This window comes from Artemia franciscana, chromosome 14 (assembly GCF_032884065.1).
Source record: "Artemia franciscana chromosome 14, ASM3288406v1, whole genome shotgun sequence".
NCBI lineage: Eukaryota > Metazoa > Arthropoda > Branchiopoda > Anostraca > Artemiidae > Artemia > Artemia franciscana.
The window spans coordinates 14,208,178-14,228,538 of record NC_088876.1 but is presented as its reverse complement, the minus strand read 5'-3'; the positions used below and the strand labels follow the sequence as shown (position 1 = coordinate 14,228,538).

The 20,361-nt window shown below is 36.2% G+C and overlaps 1 protein-coding gene across 10 annotated transcripts in view; it reads right to left on the bottom strand.

Moving 5' to 3' along the window:
* Positions 1–20,361, bottom strand: part of LOC136035363 (serine/threonine-protein kinase Pak-like) — a 67,187-nt gene that overhangs the window by 42,841 nt on the left and 3,985 nt on the right. For all 10 annotated transcript variants that reach the window (XM_065717112.1, XM_065717113.1, XM_065717115.1 and 7 more), the window contains exon 2: positions 10,976–11,133. In XM_065717112.1, the coding sequence (XP_065573184.1) occupies positions 10,976–11,133 (158 nt within the window). The remainder of the gene's footprint in view (positions 1–10,975; positions 11,134–20,361) is intronic.

Here is a 20,361-nt window from a genome sequence, read left to right as displayed (position 1 = left end):
GCTAGCGGCCACACAATTTCCTCGGCTTTTGAGATTACAAGTGATTTGGTCACCTTATACTTTAACCAAACAGGAGAAATAAGTGATTTAGCGAATGACTGTAAGGCCAACACTGACGGTCTCTATTGCTTGGTTACAATGATGGAAGCTCACGAAAACATTCAAATTCTACAAGCACAATTTCCAAGTTCAGCATGGCACGCCTTATGTTTAGCTTCTTCATATTTTCGTAACGAAGATCTTTAACAGGGCAATTCGAAAAAAATATTCCAAAAAAAGTTTTTTTTTAAAGTCAACTTGATTGCATTGGATATTCGCAAGCGCACTAAAGTGCCGTAAAGACAATGTCCTATTCAAAGCTCAATTCAAAATTCGAGTCGCGAATATAAATTTCGTAACTACTAAGAGTCTAGCATAACCCTTAAAAAACATTAGCTGCCAAAGTTTAAGGCAAACAAACCAGAGTCTCCAAAAGAAAAAAGGGTAAAATTCTAGTCAATTGACTTCTTGCTATCTCAGAAAGGGTTTAGGTTAGGAAAATGAAACTTTCAGGAATGAATCTACAGACTAAAGTATATCCTGGGAAGGTATTTTGAAGCAACTATCTCTACCCCTTCTCCCTCTAGAGGACCCTGACCTTTGATGACCTTTAAAAATATGTGCTATAAAAGTGAAACCTTGCAAAATAGATCTTCTGCTTCATTGAAGTACAACAAAATTGTTTCCAGCTTCACAACTTTGCTCAATTCCATTTTATAAGGTTTTAAAGATATGCAAATATATTTCCTAAATTTTGAAAAAAAAAACATTGAAATGGCTCAAAATTCTACTCAAATAACAGGAATTGCATTTTCAGAACCAAAGGCACTGAAAAAGCAACTAGTAACTGAAAATTAGGGTAAATGTTGTTTTGTCAAAATTTCAATAGGTATAGACCTGTCATGTTGGCAAATTTCAGGGCCCTCTAGAGGGAGAAGCAGTGGAGGTATGTACTTCAAAATACCTTCCCAGGACATACTTTAGCCTGTAGACCCATCCCTGAAAGTTTCATTTCCCTAACCTAAACCCTTTCCGAGATAGCAAGAAGTCAATTAACTAGAATTTTACCGAAAAAAGTGACACAATACATTGACTACTACAGCTGTAGTTAAAAAATGCCTCCTGGCTTTTTATGCAGTTTCCAAATATACAAGATTCATTAAGTTTAGTGTTACCCGTCAAAAACCACACCTGAGAATATTTGCCTGATTTTGGAAAAAGGGAGAAAATACCCCAAAAAAGTCAAGGAATCTCGATGAAAATCACATCATCAGATTCAGCACATCAGAGAACCATACTGTGAAAGTTTCAAGCTCCCATCTGAGTAAATGTGGAATCTTGTGATTTTTTTTTTGGCAAGAAGAAAGATCACGGAGGCGTGTTGTTTTTTTATTTGCTTTTTTTCATTTTTTGCAATCGTAACGAACCAATGGTTCCAAAATATTAGGAGAGGGCTCTCTGAAACGAAAATTATCTCGATCCCTTTTCTACCTGACTAAAAAGATTTGAGGGCCCTTTTTTCCCTAAAATTATACGATCCAAATTTTGACACAGCCATTTTGTTCAACATAGTCGAAAAGTCCAATTTCTATGCATTTGGGGATGACATGACCCCCTCCCCAAAGCCCCTGGGAAATTGGCTGTAATTTATAAAACTTACTTATTGCTTACGCATAGTATTTCTTATTGGGATGCATACCGACATTTTTGGCTGGGGAGAGATTTCCATGGAAAAAATTATCAGCGGGGAAGGTAGTTTCAGGGGATGAGCTTTCAAGGAAAACTTTACGCTGGGGAAATTTGCCAGAATTCCTATGCAAAACTCTTTTTATTTGTTGTTTTTTTCTTTGCAGACTCATTTTTACACGTACAGATGTTCCGGGGGGTTTGTCCGGGGAAACTTCTTAACGGGATAGAAATTGTCTGAGGTGTTTTCAGTGGGGGGGGGGGCTTTTCCGCGGGAAAAATTTTATACGTGGGAAATTTTCAACCAAGCAACTTTTAAGGGAGAAGTTCTACAGGAAAATTTCGCCCCTGGAGGGGGGAGGGGGTATTTCTGGCATGATTTGAAGAACGATCAGAAACTACAGTCTTTTTCGGATGAAAGTATGGTAAGGAGAATTTGCCAGGCGAATTCGTCCGCCAGACATTTTTCGGTGGAGAGGAGGGAGCTTTCCATGGAGGAGGAGCCGAATTTCCTAGCATTATTTGAAAAACCATCAGAAATTGAACATAAAAAAACAAGCTTGTTTTTCAACTGAAAGTAAGGAGCAACATTAAAACTTAAGAGGAACAGAAATTTTTCTATATATTAACGATGTGCCCCCTCCTCAATACTTTAATTTTTACTCTAAAGATGGACTTTTTGTCCCAATTCTTTAAGAATGACTGCTAAAACATAAGGGCCCTTTAATTATAGTACGATAAAGATACGACAAAAAAAGGGGTAAACCTTGAACAAATTGCAACAAACAAGATTTTTTATATCATTCATTAGAGAAAAATGTTCGTATTGACACATATCTAAAATGGACATCGCTACCTCTTAGCAAAATGGGTCATATTCATTCTTTAAGCGCGTAGGAAGGACAAAAAGCTAAAAGTTCACTATGCGACAACATATAGACAAAATATCTTCCATGGGTTTATTAAGGTCGTATATAAGGGAAATAAAGGTGAAATTGGGCCATGATCAGTATAACAGAGACGATTTTTGGAAATTCCTCTGCTCGTATGTCACAGCCCCTGCTTCTCAAGTTGTACATCCATAGACGCACTATAAACCGGTTTCTTTCGCTAGTTTCTTTCATTTTAGCGTAAGAAAAGACAAAGAGAATTGACAGAATAGATGGGAAATATACAATTTGGGCTATTATTTGGACATCAAGGGGGCATCAGTAAAGTATTTAGACAGTGTAAAGTCAGAAAACAATTCTTACTTCATAATTAAATAAAAAAAACAAGTTTTTTCAACTGAAAGTAAGGAGCGACATTAAAACTTAAAACGAACAGAAATTACTTCGTATATGAAAGGGGCTGCTTCCTCATCAACGCCCCGCTCTTTACGCTAAAGTTTGACCCTTTCTCTCAAGTCTTCTTTTTAAAACAGTAAAAAACTTTAGCGTAAAGAGCGGGGCGTTGATGAGGAAGCAGCCCCTTTCATATACGAAGTAATTTCTGTTCGTTTTAATTTTTAATGTCGCTCCTTACTTTCAGTTGAAAAAACTTGTTTTTTTTATTTAATTTCTGAACGTTTTTGAATCAATGCATGTTTTGATTTTGGCTCTCTGCAGAGAAATAATTAAAACAAAATTTTCATATTTTTTTTTTTGGCTAAATGGCTTTCTCATAATTTTGATCGAATGATTTTGAGAAAAAAGAGCGAGGGAGGAAGCCTAGTTGCCCTCCAATTTTTGGTTAATTAAAAAGGCAACTAGAACTTTTAATTTTTTACGAATCTTTTTATTGGTAAAAGATATACGTAACTTATAAACTAGCTTACGAAAAGAATGTTTTATTCTCATGTTTTTATTACACATATGAGAGGGTTCGCCCCCTCGTCAGTACCTCTCTCTTTACACTAAATCTTAAATTTTGTCCCAATTCATTAAGAATGACCCCTGAATCACAAAAGCCGTAGAATAAATAGTTGACATTGCTAAAAACACTTTAGCGTAAAGAGCGGGGTATTAGGAGGAGGTGAGCCCCTCATATGGGTAATAATTTCTGTTCGTTTTAAGTTTTAATGCTGCTCCTTACTTCCAGCTGAAATAAACTTTTTCATATTTATTTTTTCAATTTTTTTTTTTAAATAATGCTAGTAAATCCTGCGCTCCCTTCATGGAAATTTTCTTCCCCCATGACAAATTCCTCGATGGAAAGTTCCCCCAGTATATCCCCCTCTTCTCAACCCCTCCCCTCAACCAAAAAATCCTCCTGAAAACACCTGTACACTTCCCAATAACCATTACTATATGTAAGCACTGGTCAAAGTTTGTAAATTGTAGCCCCTCCCACGGGGACTGTGGAGGAGTAAGTCGTTTCCAAAGACATAGTTATAAGGTTTTTCAAATACGTTGAATAAAATGTCTATCTCAGAATTTTGATCCGTTGACTTAGAAAAAATAATTAGCGTGGGAGGGGGCCTAGGTGCCCTCCAATTTTTTCGGTCACTTAAAAAAGGCACTAGAACTTTTCATTTCCGTTAGAATGAGCCCTCTCGCAACGTTCTAGGACAACTGGGTCGATGCGATCACCCCTGGAAAAAAAAAAAAAAAAAAAAAAAAAAAAAAAAAAAAAAAAAAAAAAAAAAAAAAAAAAAACACGCATCCGTGATCTGCCTTCTGGCAAAAAATACAAAATTCCACATTTTTGTAGATAGGAGCTTGAAACTTCTACAGTAGGGTTCTCTGATACGCTGAATCTGATGGTGTAATTTTCGTTAAGATTCTATGACTTTTAGGGGGTGTTTCCCACTAATTTCTAAAATAATACAAATTTTCTCAGGCTCGTAACTTTTGGTGCGTAAGACTAAACTTGATGAAACTTATATATTTAAAATCAGCATTAAAATACGATTCTTTTGATATAGCTATTGGTATCAAAATTCCATTTCTTAGAGTTTTGGTTTCTATTGAGCCGGGTCGCTCCTTACTACAGTTCGTTACCACGAACTGTTTGATATCAGAATAACTGAAGCTAACGCACTATGCATGCAGACCCGCTGTACTTTACCCCTCCCCCTTAATGTGCAAATACATAGCCCAAATTTATTTCTAAAATATTACATTTGTGTCATATTTAAGTATATTTTATTAGGATTAACCTAACTTCACTTCTTGAGCTGCAGGGGGTATACCATATATGTACCATTCCTCTTTTAACACCTCTATTCGGTAAATTTAAACACCTCTTCGGTGTTATTTATTTGGTGTTTTCGGTAAATTTAAACACCTCTTTGGTGTTTAAATTTTGAGGGCTTGTCTTCAAATAATAAGGATATTTCTTGTTTTAGCCAATCATGTGTCTTTTCCTGTCTTTTCTTGGTCATAGATAACCAAAAAGCGAACAAAAAGACTTGGAGCTTACAAAAACTGACAAATATGCAATTGAATGGTAAAAAAAAATCGTTATAAAAACAATAATAAAAATATATTTTCTGTAACTTCCAGGATTGTTAGCAGGTAACATTTCTTGTTGATATACTTGTCAAGTCTGTCTCAAAAGTACAAAGAGAAATTTCTTGGAAGAAATAACGGTAAAATTCTAGTTAATTGACTTCTTGCTATCTCAGAAACGGTTTAGGTTAGGAAAATAAAACTTTCAGGGATGAATCTAAAGACTAAAGTATGTCCCAAGAAGGTATTTTGAAGCAATTACCTCCACTCCTTCTCCCTCTAGATGGCCCAGACCTTTGATGACCTTTAAAAATATGTGTGTTATAAAAGTGAAACCTTGCAAAATAGATCTTCTGCTTCATTGAAGTACAACAATATTGTTTTCAGCTTCATAACTTTGCTCAATTCCATTTTATAAGGTTTTAAAGATATGCAAATAAACTTCCTAAATTTTGAAAAATTAACATTGATATGGTTCAAAATTCTACTCCAATAACAGGAATTGCATTTTCAGAACTGAAGGCAGAGAAAAAGCAACTAGTAACTGAAAATTAAGGTAAAATGCTGTTTTGTCAAAATTTCAATAGGTATAGACCTGTCATGTAGGCAAATTTCAGGGCCCCCTAGAGGGAGAAGGAGTGGAGGTGGGTACTTTAAAATACTTTCCCAGGACATACTTTAGCCTGTAGACCCATCCCTGAAAGTTTCATTTTCCCAACCTAAACCCTTTCTGAGATAGCAAGAAGTCAATTAACTAGAATTTTACCGAAATAACTTTTACAGGGCTATTGGAGTCACAAAAAAACGGAAAGGGGAATGAGAATAATACTCCCAAGTATATTTAATACTTTACACAGACTCGATGTTTTATTCAGTATCAACTGAGCTTAGTGAAGAGTCCTTCACCTTCAGAAAACACCAACCAATACTACAATGTTTTCTGTTTACTAGTATCCAGAATAATTTCATACAATGCATTTTATTTACTAGCCTCCTGAATAGTTTCACATAATGCCATCTAAAAGAATGATAATATGAATTATAACTCTGTTGATAAATCTTGGTTAAAACCTTGAATGTTCTTGATTCTAAGCTTAGACCAAGGCAGTGACTTGCAGTAAGCGTACGAATACTTCCCTTTATTTGCCTTATTCTATAGAAAGTATAATGTTTGTGCTAGAAAAAAAGTGGGTCTATTGTGTTAACTACTTCTCAAAAAGTTTTTGTTGTTAAGCCCTATCTAGTTTTCAAAAAAGGATCTAGCTCATGCTCTTTCTTTAAAGAGTCGCTTGCTTCGCCAGTTAAATCAATAAGTTCATTCTAATTTTCCACCGAAAATCAGTTTTTAGCAAAGAAATAAAAAATAGTTTTCGCAGAATTTTTAAATTTTAAGGGTGATTGAAGGGTGATAAAGGTCATTAATTTTTCTTTAAAATCATTGAATTTCTTTTTTAACTTCACTCAAGGATCTTCTACAGCATTCCTTTTGTTAAAGCTAGTTTCATTTTTTTTTCTTTTTCTCTTATGACGATATTGTATTTCCAATATGATTCGTTGTCACATCACTCTTCTTATTTCTGTCCGGTCTTGCCAGAAGAGCTGGATTTTTTCTAGCTGAAGGAAATAATATTTCCTCACTATATTTATTTTTTCTTCATTTGTTATTTTACTACTATTCCCAACAATATATGAGTCTTTGCCAATAACATAATTATTTCTATTGCTGAAGTTTACTTTTTTCAGATGGAATCTGCCGTCTGTCCAATTTGTTTCAAAAGCTAAGACAGCTGTAAATAGTTCAAACTCAAAGCAGCCAACAATTACTGTTAAAGAATAAATAAAACCTAAAATAAACATGAATCAAAATAAACGATCATAGAAAACATAGAGATAGCCGGTACTATTAAAGATGAATAAATATATCTTAAAAAAAGTAAAATTAAACTGAATGTTCAAGTCAAAATTAAAACGAACAAATATACTACAGTAATACATAACAGAAATCTGGCTACTGTTCTTTTCCCCCTTCCCTAACCGTTAAAAGTCTAAATTGTGTTGTGTTTGTTGCGTTTTATTGAAAACTATATATCTTTAACGCTATACTCTTGTTTTTCAAAACACCGACGAAAAATAAATATTAATCAAGACGACTGGAAAGAACTAATGAACATGAACTGAACACTTGATAGACAATGATATTAACTCTTGGAAACTCAAAAACTCAATTTTTTCACTGCAATTTCCATTTTTGTTTTTTAATGTTTTAAATATCAAACAAAAAAATTTTGTAACATATTCCGTTTTAAGTAAAGCGCAAATGACGCAGTAAGCTTTAGATTCTTACCGTTAGGGAGGGGGGGAAAAGGGCAGTAGCCAAACTCCTGTTGTGAATTACTGGGTAGTAATTTTTTTTCGTTTTGAGTTTGACTTGAACATTCAATACAATTTTTATTCGTTTTAATTTATTTATTTATTTACATTAGTACCTGCAATCTCTGTTTTCTATGATCATTTATTTTAAATTCTGTTCGTTTATGGTTTCGTTTATTTTTTAATAGTAGTTTTCGGTCCTTTTGAGTTTGAATTACTTTGGTATTAATTAAAAAACTTTGGTATTAATTGAAAAACTGAAAGTTTTCAATTAATTTTAATTCGTTTTTGATTGCCAAAGTTTTAGTTCTGTTTAATGAAATGAATCAATATTTCTCCAGTTTTTCACGACTCTGGCATAAGAATTAAAACATCTACTTTTAATTTAACAGTTCTAATCAGTAGTTTCTGGCTTATTTCAACAGCCCCTCAACCTTCCATGAAAGTTTCAAATAAATATCATTATTCGCTTCTGAGATATTTCAGATACGCCCTTCTAGAAACCGAGATGCACATAGTTTCTTTTCATCGAATACTCCGACTCTTAGCCACTCCTAAGATACTGCAGATATTCTCTGTGGATAACCTAGATACATATAATGTCTTTTGACTTAGCTTAAAATCCCTTCAGCATTTCCTGATGGTTCAAGCACTGTTCAATATACCCTGAAAACTACAACTTAATGCCCTCAGTCATTCCTGAGATATTGCTGATGCGCTCTTTTGACAATGAGCATCCACATAATCTGTTTTGATTTTGTTTAGCATCCCCTAATATTCTCTGAAGGTAGTAACAAGTAAATTTAGGCAAGCAAACTCAAAGCCTTTACCTAATCCAAAGGTCAAATAACTATGCATCCGGGGTTGACAACCCTTGCCCCTCCAAAAAAAAAAACAACACATTAACAAGAGCTAAGAGCTGATATGGCACTTGTGACGAGGCAAGAAGAGCTAAGAGCCAAGAGCTCATATGGTATGAGCTCTAACAAAATTCTACAACCAATAGATTGATTTAAAAGGAAAATCAGAGGCTTAATACCGGTCAGGATTTAAAATAAGAGCTCTGAGTCACGATGTCCTTCTAAATATCAAAATTCATTAAGATCCGATCACCCACTCGTAAGTTATAAATACCTAATTTTTTCTAATTTTTCCTGTCCCTTTAGCCTCCCAGATGGTCGAATCTGGGAAAACGACTTTATCAAGCCAATTTGTGCAGCTCCCTGACTCGCCTACCAATTTTCATCGTCCTAGCACGTCCATAAGCACCAAAATCGCCAAATCACTGAACCCCTCCCCCAACTCCCCCAAAGAGAGCGGATCCAGTACGGTTACGTCAATCACGTATCAAAGACATTTCCTTATTCTATCCACCAAACTTCATCCCAATTCCTCCACTCCAAGTTTTTTCCAAGATTTCCCCCTCCTATTCCCCCCAATGTCAAAAGATCTGGTCAGGATTTGAAATAAGAGCTCTGAGACATGAATTCCTTCTAAATATCAAATTTCATTAAGATCCGATCGCCTATTCGTAAGATAAAAATACCCCAATTTTCAGGTTTTCCAAGAATTCCGGTTTCCCCATCCAACTCACCCCAATGTCATAGGATCTGGTCAGAATTTAAAATTAGAGCTTTAAAGCACAAGATCCTTCTAAACATCAAATTTCATTAAGATCTGGTCACCCTTTCGTAAGTTACAAATACCTCAATTTTCAAAATTACCCCCCCCCCCCAACTCCACCAAAGAGAGCAGATCCGGTCCGGTTATGTCAGTCACGTATCTTAGACAGGTTTTTATTCTTCTCATCCGGTTTCATCCTGATCTCTCCGCTTTAAGTATTTTCTAAGATTTCCCCCCCCCAACTGCCCCCCAGTGACGCTGGATCCGGTTGAGATTTAAAATAAGAGATCTGACTTACGAGGTTCTTTTAAATATGAAGTTTCAAGAAGATCCGATCATTCCTTCGTAAGTTAAAAATGCGTCATTTTTTCTAATATTTTCAGAATTAACCACCCCCCCCCCCCCAATAGAGCGGATCCGATCCAATTATGTAAATCACGTATCTAAGACTTTTGCTTATTTTTCCCACCAAGTTTCATCCCGATCCCTCCAAATTAAGCGTCTTCCATGATTTTAGGTTACCCCATCCCAAACTCCCCCCAATGTCACCAGATCCGGCCGGGATTTAAAGCAAGAGCTTTGAGATACGATATCCTTCTAAATATCAAATTTCATTGAGATCCGATCACCCGTTCGTAAGTTAAAAATACCTTATTTTTTCTAATTGTTCAGAATTACAATTACAATTGTTCAGAAAACAACTATTTCTAATTTAATCAGGTCCGGTCCCTGATATGCCTGCTTAATTTAACCGTCCTAGCTTACCTTGAAGTGCCTAAAGTAGTAAAACCGGGACTGACAGACCAACAGACAGACCGACTGACCGACAGAATTTGCGATTGCTATATGTCACTTGGTTAATACCAAGTGCAATAAAAACTAACACCATAATTGGCAACTAGCATAATTCAGTCCCTGCCCGCAAAGCTGGGGGATCAACCCCAGAGGTATAATGATTTGGCCTTTAGACTATTTTGAACAAAATGGATATTTCAAAACTTTGATCTGATGCATCTGGGAAAAAGGGTGTGTGGGGGTTGGTTGCCCCAAGACCACTTTTGACTCTTAGAAAGGGAACTACAACTTTGATTTCCAACCAAATCTCCTCCAAAGTCTATACGAACAATCCGTTCATAAATAGCTTATAGGTTAATAACATGCAATTTTAATACCTTACACCCTTTCCCCCAGGCCGTTAGTGGCTTTGTCAACCCTGGACGTGTAGTTATTTGACCTTTAGATTATTTGGAACAAAATGACGATTTAAGAATTTGAATCGGATGAATTCGGGAAGAAGAAGGCATGGAGAGGGGGCTAGTCGCCTCCCAATAACTTTTTACTCTTGAAAAGGGCACTAGAGCTTCTGATTACCAATTTTGGAGATCCAGAATCAAACATGCCCAAATTTATCATGTCAACCATGCGAAACTCATAAGTTAAAGCCGATGTATGGGGGGGGTGGGTTGTCAACCTGTGAGTTATAGCTATTAGAATTTTAGACTAATTTGAACTAAGTGGCTATCTAAAAATTAGAATTTCTAGGACTAGAACTTTCTATTTCCTATCGATTGAGCCACCTCCAAAGTTTATACGACCACCTGTTCCATAAAAGCCTTATATGTTAGAGAAAAAAAAACAACTGGCATAACTTATAGCCCTTGCCCCAGGGGCTAGAGGAGGGGGTTGTCAACCCCCCGAAGGCATAGTCATTTTGGGTATCTCAACTAGAAAAAATTTGCCGGAAAAATTATTTAGTTCCCTGATAATAATTTTTCATTGAGAGTTGAAATTAAATTAAAAGCATCTTAAAAATAGGTGGCCATTACCTCCTCCTGATTCCATTTCATCTTCTTCATCAATGGCAGATTTGGTTGTGACAGTGACTTTGAAGGCATCTTCATCTGATTTCTTTTTCTTTATACTACTCTGAAATGTTTTAAAAGCTCCGATCACAGCTTCTGGATGCTCCTTTTGTTCAGCTTCACTGAAAAATAAAACAGCAAAATCTTACTTTATCGTAGTATGTTACAATCCTTTCACATCCCGGAGTAGAGATGTTACCGTGAATGTCCGAAACCTCGTTAATGTCGACATTCACCGGTAAATGTCCGAAATTCCTTTTTATCTGCTTGAATTCAATTGGCTTTGCGAGTCAGCCTTTTCAGTCTTATGCAAGCTATGATGGTACAATGTAGAGTTAGGTTTGAATATGTTTGGTTAGGTTAAATTTGGTTACAAATATCAGAAATGCGTTAAACACCTAAGCTAACCCAACCTAACCAAACCTAATCTATCCTAACCTGTCATCATCAAACCTTGCATTAAATTGAAAAAGTTGCCTGGCAACACTGACTATATCCAACGAGAAAAAAGGTATTTTGGACATTCACCAGCGAATGTCGACATTCACCAATTTCGGATATTTACGGTAACAGAGACTTAAATAACACATGGTTAATATTTTTTTTAACAACACAATTTCAACAGACGACTTTTCTCAGGAAGGCAAAAGTGTTCAACGCATTCAATGCAAGTTATTATATGCCAGGATTTATGAATTCAAAGAAATCCTCGCAAAACTGGGTTGAGCTATGATCAAAAGCATTTTTAATACATTTAAGTTGCCAGCCTTCTTTTCAGTTATAGCTTTGTTATTATCCACATCCATATCTGCACACCTTTGGTGTGCACAATGATGCACAACAACGGAGATAGTGCTCTCTCTTGAAAAATGTAAAAGAAATATTTCACTACTTCTTTAAGAGTGGTTATGCATTTTCTGTTAACTATATGAACGACGGTTAGTAAAGATGAATAATACGATGACTATAATTGCGCAGCTTAAAACGTACCAAGATCACGATTAGATAACTTGTCAGCAATCAATTCAAAAGATCCACTCAGACTTGGCTTTGGTGTAGTTTCCATTTGCATCCACACATAGGCGTCAGCAAAAACCCCCACCAAGTTTCTCAAAAAAGAAGAAAAAAGTAATAATAAATTTGATGCTTAGTCCTGATAATATATAGCTGTTCAGAAACGGTCTATCTTTGCTACATCATCTTATCATTAATGAGGCTCTGTGGGATTTAACAAGATAAAATCAACTAGGAATGCACGGAAAGTAAACAATCAAACTTTTTTTATTTAATATCTAGTAAATTTGGTATGCAAAACCTAAAATTGTATAATAATAACAGTAATAATAATAGTAATAAGGATTTTACCTACATTAAACAAACAAATGCATAAACCCCCAGAAGCGAACTTGTTTAAACTAAACAACTTTTCAAAACAAAGTCTTAATATTTACATTACTATCAGTCAACAAAAAGAAAGAAGAAGGGAAAAAAGACAGTAGGAGAAAAAAAGAAAATAGCGGGCTCAATCTCACTGATACGAAAATGACACTTCAAAATTCGCTTTCTACGACCCTCTAAAATAAGACAAATCACAAAAGAAATAATAAACTCACTAAAACATGGAGCTGTTAACCTACTTCTAAAACTTGCTACATTTTCTTCTATTAATAACTCCCTGGGTAAATTATTATAAAACACTGGCCAGTAGCGTTAATTGAGGGGTGGTACAGGTGCCTCCTAGATCCCCCCCTTCTCTAAGTTCTTAAAAATACCATTCTTATTATTTCCATTGAAAATGAGTTTTATGGTATTTCCATTGGAAAAACAAGAGCTATGAGTTCATATGGCACTTGCGACGAGAGATCAGATCCGGTCTGGTTATGTCAATCATGCATCTGGAACTTGTACTTATTCTCGAACTCGCCAAAGCACTAGAAATCCCCCCAATTCCCCCAAAGAGATCGGATCTGGTCTGGTTATGTCAATAGCGTATCTAGAACTTAAACTTATTCTTCCCATCAAGTTTCATCCCGATCTCTCCACTCTAAGCGTTTTCCAAGATTTCCGCTTCCCCCCTCCACCCCTCAATGTCCCCAGATCCGGTCCGAATTGAAAAAGGAGAATCTGAGACATGATATCTTTCTATATATATAAACTCTCATTAAGAGCCAAACACCCATTTGTGAGATAAACATATCTCATTTTTAACGATTTTCCCTCCCTCCAGCCCCCTCCCCAGATGGCACCGAACTCGCTAAAGCACTTGAAATCCCCCAACTCCCCCAAACAGAGCGGACCCGGTCCAGTTATGTCAATCACGTATCTAGGACTTGTGCTTATTCTTCCCACCAAGTTTCATCACAATCTCTCCACTCTAAGCGTTTTCCAAGATTTCCAGTTTCCCCTCTCCACCTCCCCCCATTGTCACCGGATCCGGTCAGGATTTTAAACAAGAGTTCTGAGACACGAGGTCCTTCTAAACATTAAATTTCATTAAGATCCGATAACCCGTTCGTAAGTTAAAAATACCCCATTTTTTCTAGTTTTTCCAAATTAGCCGTCCTTCCACTCCCCCACCCTAGATGGAAGCGACAGAATCGAGGAAGTGACTATTTCTAATATAATCTGGTCCGGTCCCTGATACGCCTGCCAAATTTCAGCGATCGCTATACTGATCACGTATCTAGTTTTGGATCTTCTTCATACAAAAATTGGGGTGATCTGGGATTCGAACCTGAGACGTCTCGTACCCTAAGGGAGAATCACAACCCTATACCAGCAAGCCACACTTGAGAAGAACAATCAATTGTTTTATAGGCAAATAAAATTCTTCACTATCTCAGTCGCTCGCCCCCCCCCCCCCCCAGATGGTCGAATTGGAGAAGAGACCATTTCTAATTTAATCTGGTCTGGTCCCTGATATGCCAGCCAACTTTCATTGTCCTAGCCTATCTGGAAGTGCCCGAACTAGTAAAACCAGGACTGACAGACAGACAGACCGACGGTCAGAAATTGCGATCGCTATGTCACTTGGTGAATACCAAGTGCCATAACTAGGAAAACATTGTACCTCTCCCAACTTTTGTCAATTGGCGCCAATGACACAGGTCCAGTGTGATCAAAAGAGCATGGGTATTTTCGAAGAAAACGCCTTCTTTCCGTGACGTTCAAATAATAGTTCATTAGGGATAGGTCCTTTTATTAGACAGTGAAAACAATGACAAAATCTCTGGATACTTTGGTCACATTCACAGTGACCAAAATACCCAGAGATTTTTTCATTGTTCTGACTGTCTAATAAAATGATATTGAATTGTTATTTGTAGGCAAATAGATCATAGAGCAGGAAGTTATCCAAGTCAGGATGCTTGACTGGTTTTGCTGATGGAGATTACTAGAAGATATAAACAGTTCACCGAAAAGTTGTGATAATCTGCACTGATATTTACACATAAAGTAATGCGTGTTTTTATCACCACAAAGCACTTTGACGACTGGATTCTGGATCGCAATAGGAGAAAGTAAATGCGCCAGGAAACTTATTAACCAGACAACATCACAGTACAGAAGGTAAGCGTTAACATCAGAGAAATATATGTGGCCTTATTAAATCACTGTCGAAAAACTTCGTGAACCGTTTCATAATTATAACATTCTGTCCGACTTTATGGCATAAGAGGTCTCTGTGAAATTTACAACTGAGGGATGAGGTGTTCAAAAAACCTTAGTCATTCGACTGAAGCATTAAGATGCCTTAGTCATTGTTGCAGCAACAGTTGCAGCCCAGTAAAGAGCAAACCAGAGCTCATAGGAACCAAAAGTTTAAAAGTACGTTTTGAAAAAAAAAACTGCCGTTTGAAGCTGATTTAGAAACATTAACTATTGTTTTGATCTGTCTTAACATTAAATTTTATTGCAAAAACAAATTTAAGGAAATTTTGTAAGACTTTTGACATGTAACTCTTTACAATATAATAATATTATTTCCTGGAAATCTCAGCAATTTCGGATTTATTAACGCGAAAGTTTCAACTAAATACTCTTAGCTGTTTCTGAAACATTGCAGATATGTGCATCTTTGACACGCAAAAATATATACACAAAAATCCAATTGAGTTCATGCAAGTAAAAACGATTTTTTTTTTTCTTTTTAGATTTTTTTTTAGTACGTTTGTTTCTGTTTTCACTTGCTTAGGGGAGAAAGAGAGGACTATACAAGAGGGTAAAATATATAGTGCTCCAATTGTGGCTTTTGATCATGGTGATTACAACGACAATCTCTTTAGGCTTCCAGTGTTTTCCAGTCCCAAAATGGTCCCAATAAGTGTTTTTTTTTTGTGCCATATGGCACTTTACAAAGCAGTTATTAAGAAGAATCTATAAAAGGCGATAGCCTTTAGTTAAACCATTAAATATCTCTCTGTGACCTTGAAGTGCCCTGCTAGTACTAGTTGAGAAAAATTAATAAATAAATAAGGCTATGGATAAACTGTTTTGATACTTGTCTAAATATAATACAACCCTCGTTTATTCAACCATTCTATGAATCACCCAATCAAGATGAAGGCTTTCATCCTTCATGGGTTTTTAATTTCCAACTGATGGTAACAAGCTAAAGCAAAAAAAGTACACTTGCTTCCTCTTTTTTTAATATAAAAACTTCAGTTAAAAGTTATAGACCATAACGAATCAATCGGAAATCTTAGAATTTACATTCGCAAAATGTTGACTCTGTTCAAAATTGATCTCTTGTGGCACAAGATGGCAGAAAACGCCACTTTTTGTGGCACAACCTCTTATACTACTATAAAATTTGCTACTTAAAAGTAGTTAGAATCGCAGTCAAAATCGGGGTAGTAGTAGTAATTGCACAGTTGCAGAAACATGTAGTTGCAATCATATTTGCAATTAGTTGCAGTCTCAACTAGTTGGCTGTCCAAAGGTAAAAACGCGTATATATATATATATATATATATATATATATATATATATATATATATATATATATATATATATATATATATATATATATATATATATATATATATATATATATATATATACGGAAAGCCACTTTCCGAGTTAGATATACCACTGAATTCAGCTTAAAGAGGCGAATCAAATAGTATATGAAAGAATGCCCTAATAAAATCCCCTGCAAAGATTTTTCCGGCAAAAAAAATGTATCTCCAGCATTTTGCCCCATTTGCCAAAGTTGAAAAACAACATTCAGCAGTGTCAGGGCAATTTTAATTGCATAATTGGAAAGAATACAGTCTAACACCAATCCTAACAACTTTTCACTTCAATCCTGCATTTAGTGTGGCGAAAAGGTTGATAAGCTTTGAAGACGTTTTTCTTTGAATTTAGAAGTGTATATGCACGTTTTTTACAACTGGACGGCCATAGTGGTAATCACAGTTGCAATTAGTAGCAGTCATCTGCTAACAAAATCACAAAAACACTGGTAATCACTATTCCATTATCAGCACTCAATATGCCTGCTGTGGACTCAATATGCCTTCACTCCAGCGGAAGTTTGAACACATCATAGAAGAGACCTATCTGTGGATGGATGCCAACAAACTTGTCATCAATGTAGAAAAATCTTGCATTCTACTATTTTCTAGGGTAGGAACCCTTCACCCGGAAATAACAGGAATTATGACGTCTCGTGGAAAGGTTCAACAACCAGTAAATGGATGTGCAAAATACTTAGGAGTAATAGTAGATGAAAACCTTTCTTTCCTTCCTCACATCCATGCTGTAGAATTAAAGCTTTCAAGGAATCTGGGTATCATGAAGAAACTGAAGCAAACATTCCCGTGTAAAACCCTTACCCTTCTCTACAATGCACTCATTAGACCCCACTTACAGTATTGCGCAAGGGTATGGCAATCAACATTCAAATCCCATCTGAAAAATATGGATTCCATCCACAAGAATGCCTTGAAGATCATCAAACACACAGAAGATTATCTCTCGCTGAAATCGCTGTTTGAGCTGTCCTGCTTGGTTTTTGCTTTCAGATTCCTCTCCGGCTTGCTTCCACTGCCTTTTAGGAATCTATTGGGTTTGGTATCTGAACAGCGTCTTCCAATTACAAGACTATCTGCACAGATACATATTCGACATACGCCAACAGTGAGGTCGGATTTTTCGCCTGACATCGTCTGTGCTAAGGCTTACAATACCCTACCGCTTGAACTGAGAGATAGGAGCTCCCTTGGTTCTTTCAAAAAGAGAATAAAAAATTATCTTGTTTTAAATTAGTTTAATTAGAATAGTGATTTTAGTTATTATTGCGTTTTTTGTGGGGGTTGGAGTGGTTTGCTCCTGGATGAAGAGGTGGGGACTTGTAAGGATGTTTTTGGTAGGGGCCATGGTTGTATCGAGAAGTGGAGGGAGAGCCATAGTGCGTATTTATTTTTGAGGTGATATGGGACTCAGCATGCAGTTTTTGCATAGAGATGAGAGATTATGTATGTTATGACTGATAAAAAATTTTTTATAAACCTGAATGAACTGAACGGAACTAACTGAGCAGACAATTTATGAATAAACACAGAACTCAAAAAGCATTCACGATATACTGTAGAGCTTGGTTTGCCTGGTGTAGTGTCGTTTTTCAAGCTAGAGGGAAGGGCAACTTCTTATTCAGGGTTTTAAGCTATTGCAAATCCATTAATTATCTTAGAATTCGCAATTCTTGCTGTTTTGTCCCTCTAGCCAAAAATTTCTACTCTGGAGCAGAAGACACAACTTCAGTATGGTACAACCTCTTTTGTCACAGGCAGCTTCATACAGAAGGAGTTGTCATAGAAACTTCAAAAAGAATGCTTTAGATTGGAAATTGAAAGTGCTAGTGCCCTTTTCAATAGTCCAAAGTGATTGGAGAGCAACCAGCCCCCTCCTACACCCATCATTTTCCCAAACACATCCAATTAAAATTCTGAGTTAGTCATTTTGTTCAATGTAGACGAAAAGTCTAGAAATTATGTTCTTGAAGATGACAGCCCCTCCCAGCCCTTAGAACAAGGGTTGTAAGCTATGCCTTGGGGATATGTAAAGTTTTTATAGTGCACTTTTTAAGAGTCACAGTGATCAGAGGGAAGCTACCTCCATCCTCCCCATGCATCTCATTTCCCCCAAATGCATCTTGTAGAAATTTACAGATGGCCATTATGCATGGTTATAGTTCCCTTCTAAAGGCCAAAGGGATTGAGGATATCTAGTCCCAACCCCTGCCATCTGTGACATCCTCTTTTCCCCAAGTGCATCTGATCAAAATTGTAAGATGACCATCTTGTTCACAATAGTCAAAAAATCATATAAAAATATGTTCAGGGTTGGCAAAACCCCCCAGAGCCCATGGGAAAGGGTTGTAAGTTATGCCTCGGGGCATATAAGGTTTTTATGGAATGGGTAGTTGCACAAAATTTGGGTTGGAGGGTGCTTATTTGATTGGAAGTTGGAAGTTCTAGTGCCCTTTTTCAGAGTCAAAATTAAATGGAGGGCAACCATCCCCCAAGCCTATTATTCCCCAAAACACATCTAATCAGGAATATAAGATAGCTATTTTGTTCAGGTTTGTTGAAATTTCCAGCAATCAGGTCTTTAAGGATGTTAACCTCCCCACAGACCTCAGAGCAATGCATTAATTTTTTATGTGTAGCATCTGTTATTGGGAAGGTATGTATTTTGAGCTTTTCTTTGCAAAAATACAAAGGGTATTCAGAGAAGCCTTTCAGAGAATGTCAAGTAGAGTGTTGAACTAAATCAAAACACAATATGTGTATAATGATTGTCAAAAGGGCTTAACTAAGGAATGACTGAGTACATTAATATGAAAATTTCTAGAAATGATAAGGGAGATGATCAAAAGACAATATTTACATGCTACCAATACTAAAACAACCACCAAACTACTACCATACTGCTGGATTTAAAATATTGAGGGGAATTCTGAGCTAAATCAAAAGACGCCATGTAGTATGTACATTGTCAAAAGAGCATGCATGTCTTGAGAATCGATTTGCTATAAGTTGGAACTTTCAGAGAATACTTAAAGGGGAAGAATATCAAACCAAAAGGCAATATGTGCATGCTACTACTAATACTATAATCACTGTTACATTAACTACTACTACTTCTATTACAACTACTTGTAAGGCAAAGAGCATTAAGATGAAAGTTTCAAGAAGTATATGAACATTCATCTTATCAAAAGGACATATCAGCAATGCCATAGCAATGGCTAATTGTATTAAGTTGAAATTTTCAGGACTTGTTGAGTAGGATGTAAAACTGCCCAAAAGGCAATATGTTAATACTACTGATGCTACTAGGACTACTAAGATTACTAATTACACTACTACTAGTAATACTAATACTACTATTGTGACCACTGTTACAACAATACCTAATGGTACAAAGGCAAAACTTTGAGGGGGGAATGTGAACTGAATTACAACATCCCATCTGTATGCAGGTTGTCATAAGGGCATAACATTAACATCTTAGAAGCAGTTTGGTTTGTGAAGCTGAAACTAACAGGACTTGCTGTAGGTCATGTTGAACTAACCATAAGGAAATATTTGCATCCTAATGCTACTGCTTCTACTCATTCTACCACTGCTACTATTATTGATTCTGCTACTACTACTACAACAGCTGCTATTAAGACCAAGGGCATTAAAAGTAAAAAGTTGGAATGTATTGAAACTGTATAAAACTAAATCATAACACACTATGCCCACACAAGTTGTCAAGAGGACATATCAGAAATATTTAAAGAAAGAATGGTTGATAGTAAGTTGAAACTTTCAGCATGCTGAGGAAGCCAAAGGTGCTATGTGCATACTGTTACTATTGCTACTATAACTATTGTACTATGCAAGCTAAGAGTATTAAGGTGGGATTTTTAAGGAATGTTTAAGTGGATGTTGAACTAAATCAAAATAAACCATGAGCATGTGGATTTAAAAAAAGTGACAGAACCAATATTGTAATACCAGCTTACATTATTAAAGTAAAAACCCTTAAGGGTAAGTGATGGCAGATTTTGAACTAGCCAGGCTGATTTTGATGGATTTGTGGTGAATATTCAACTACACAATTAATTAAAATGAATAATAACCTGAAGTTTGGTTTTGGGAATGTATGAACAATGTATGCAGTGGGCTGGCTTAGTAATAAAAAAGCTTGATGCTGACCATGCCATCATACACAGTGATCCAGCAGATTAGCAGGAAGCCAGAGTTGCTGTGACAATGCCAAAGCAGACCCACAAGTCACTCCAAAAATGGACTCCAGAATCCCCAAGAATATTGACTGCAAGATTTTTGGGA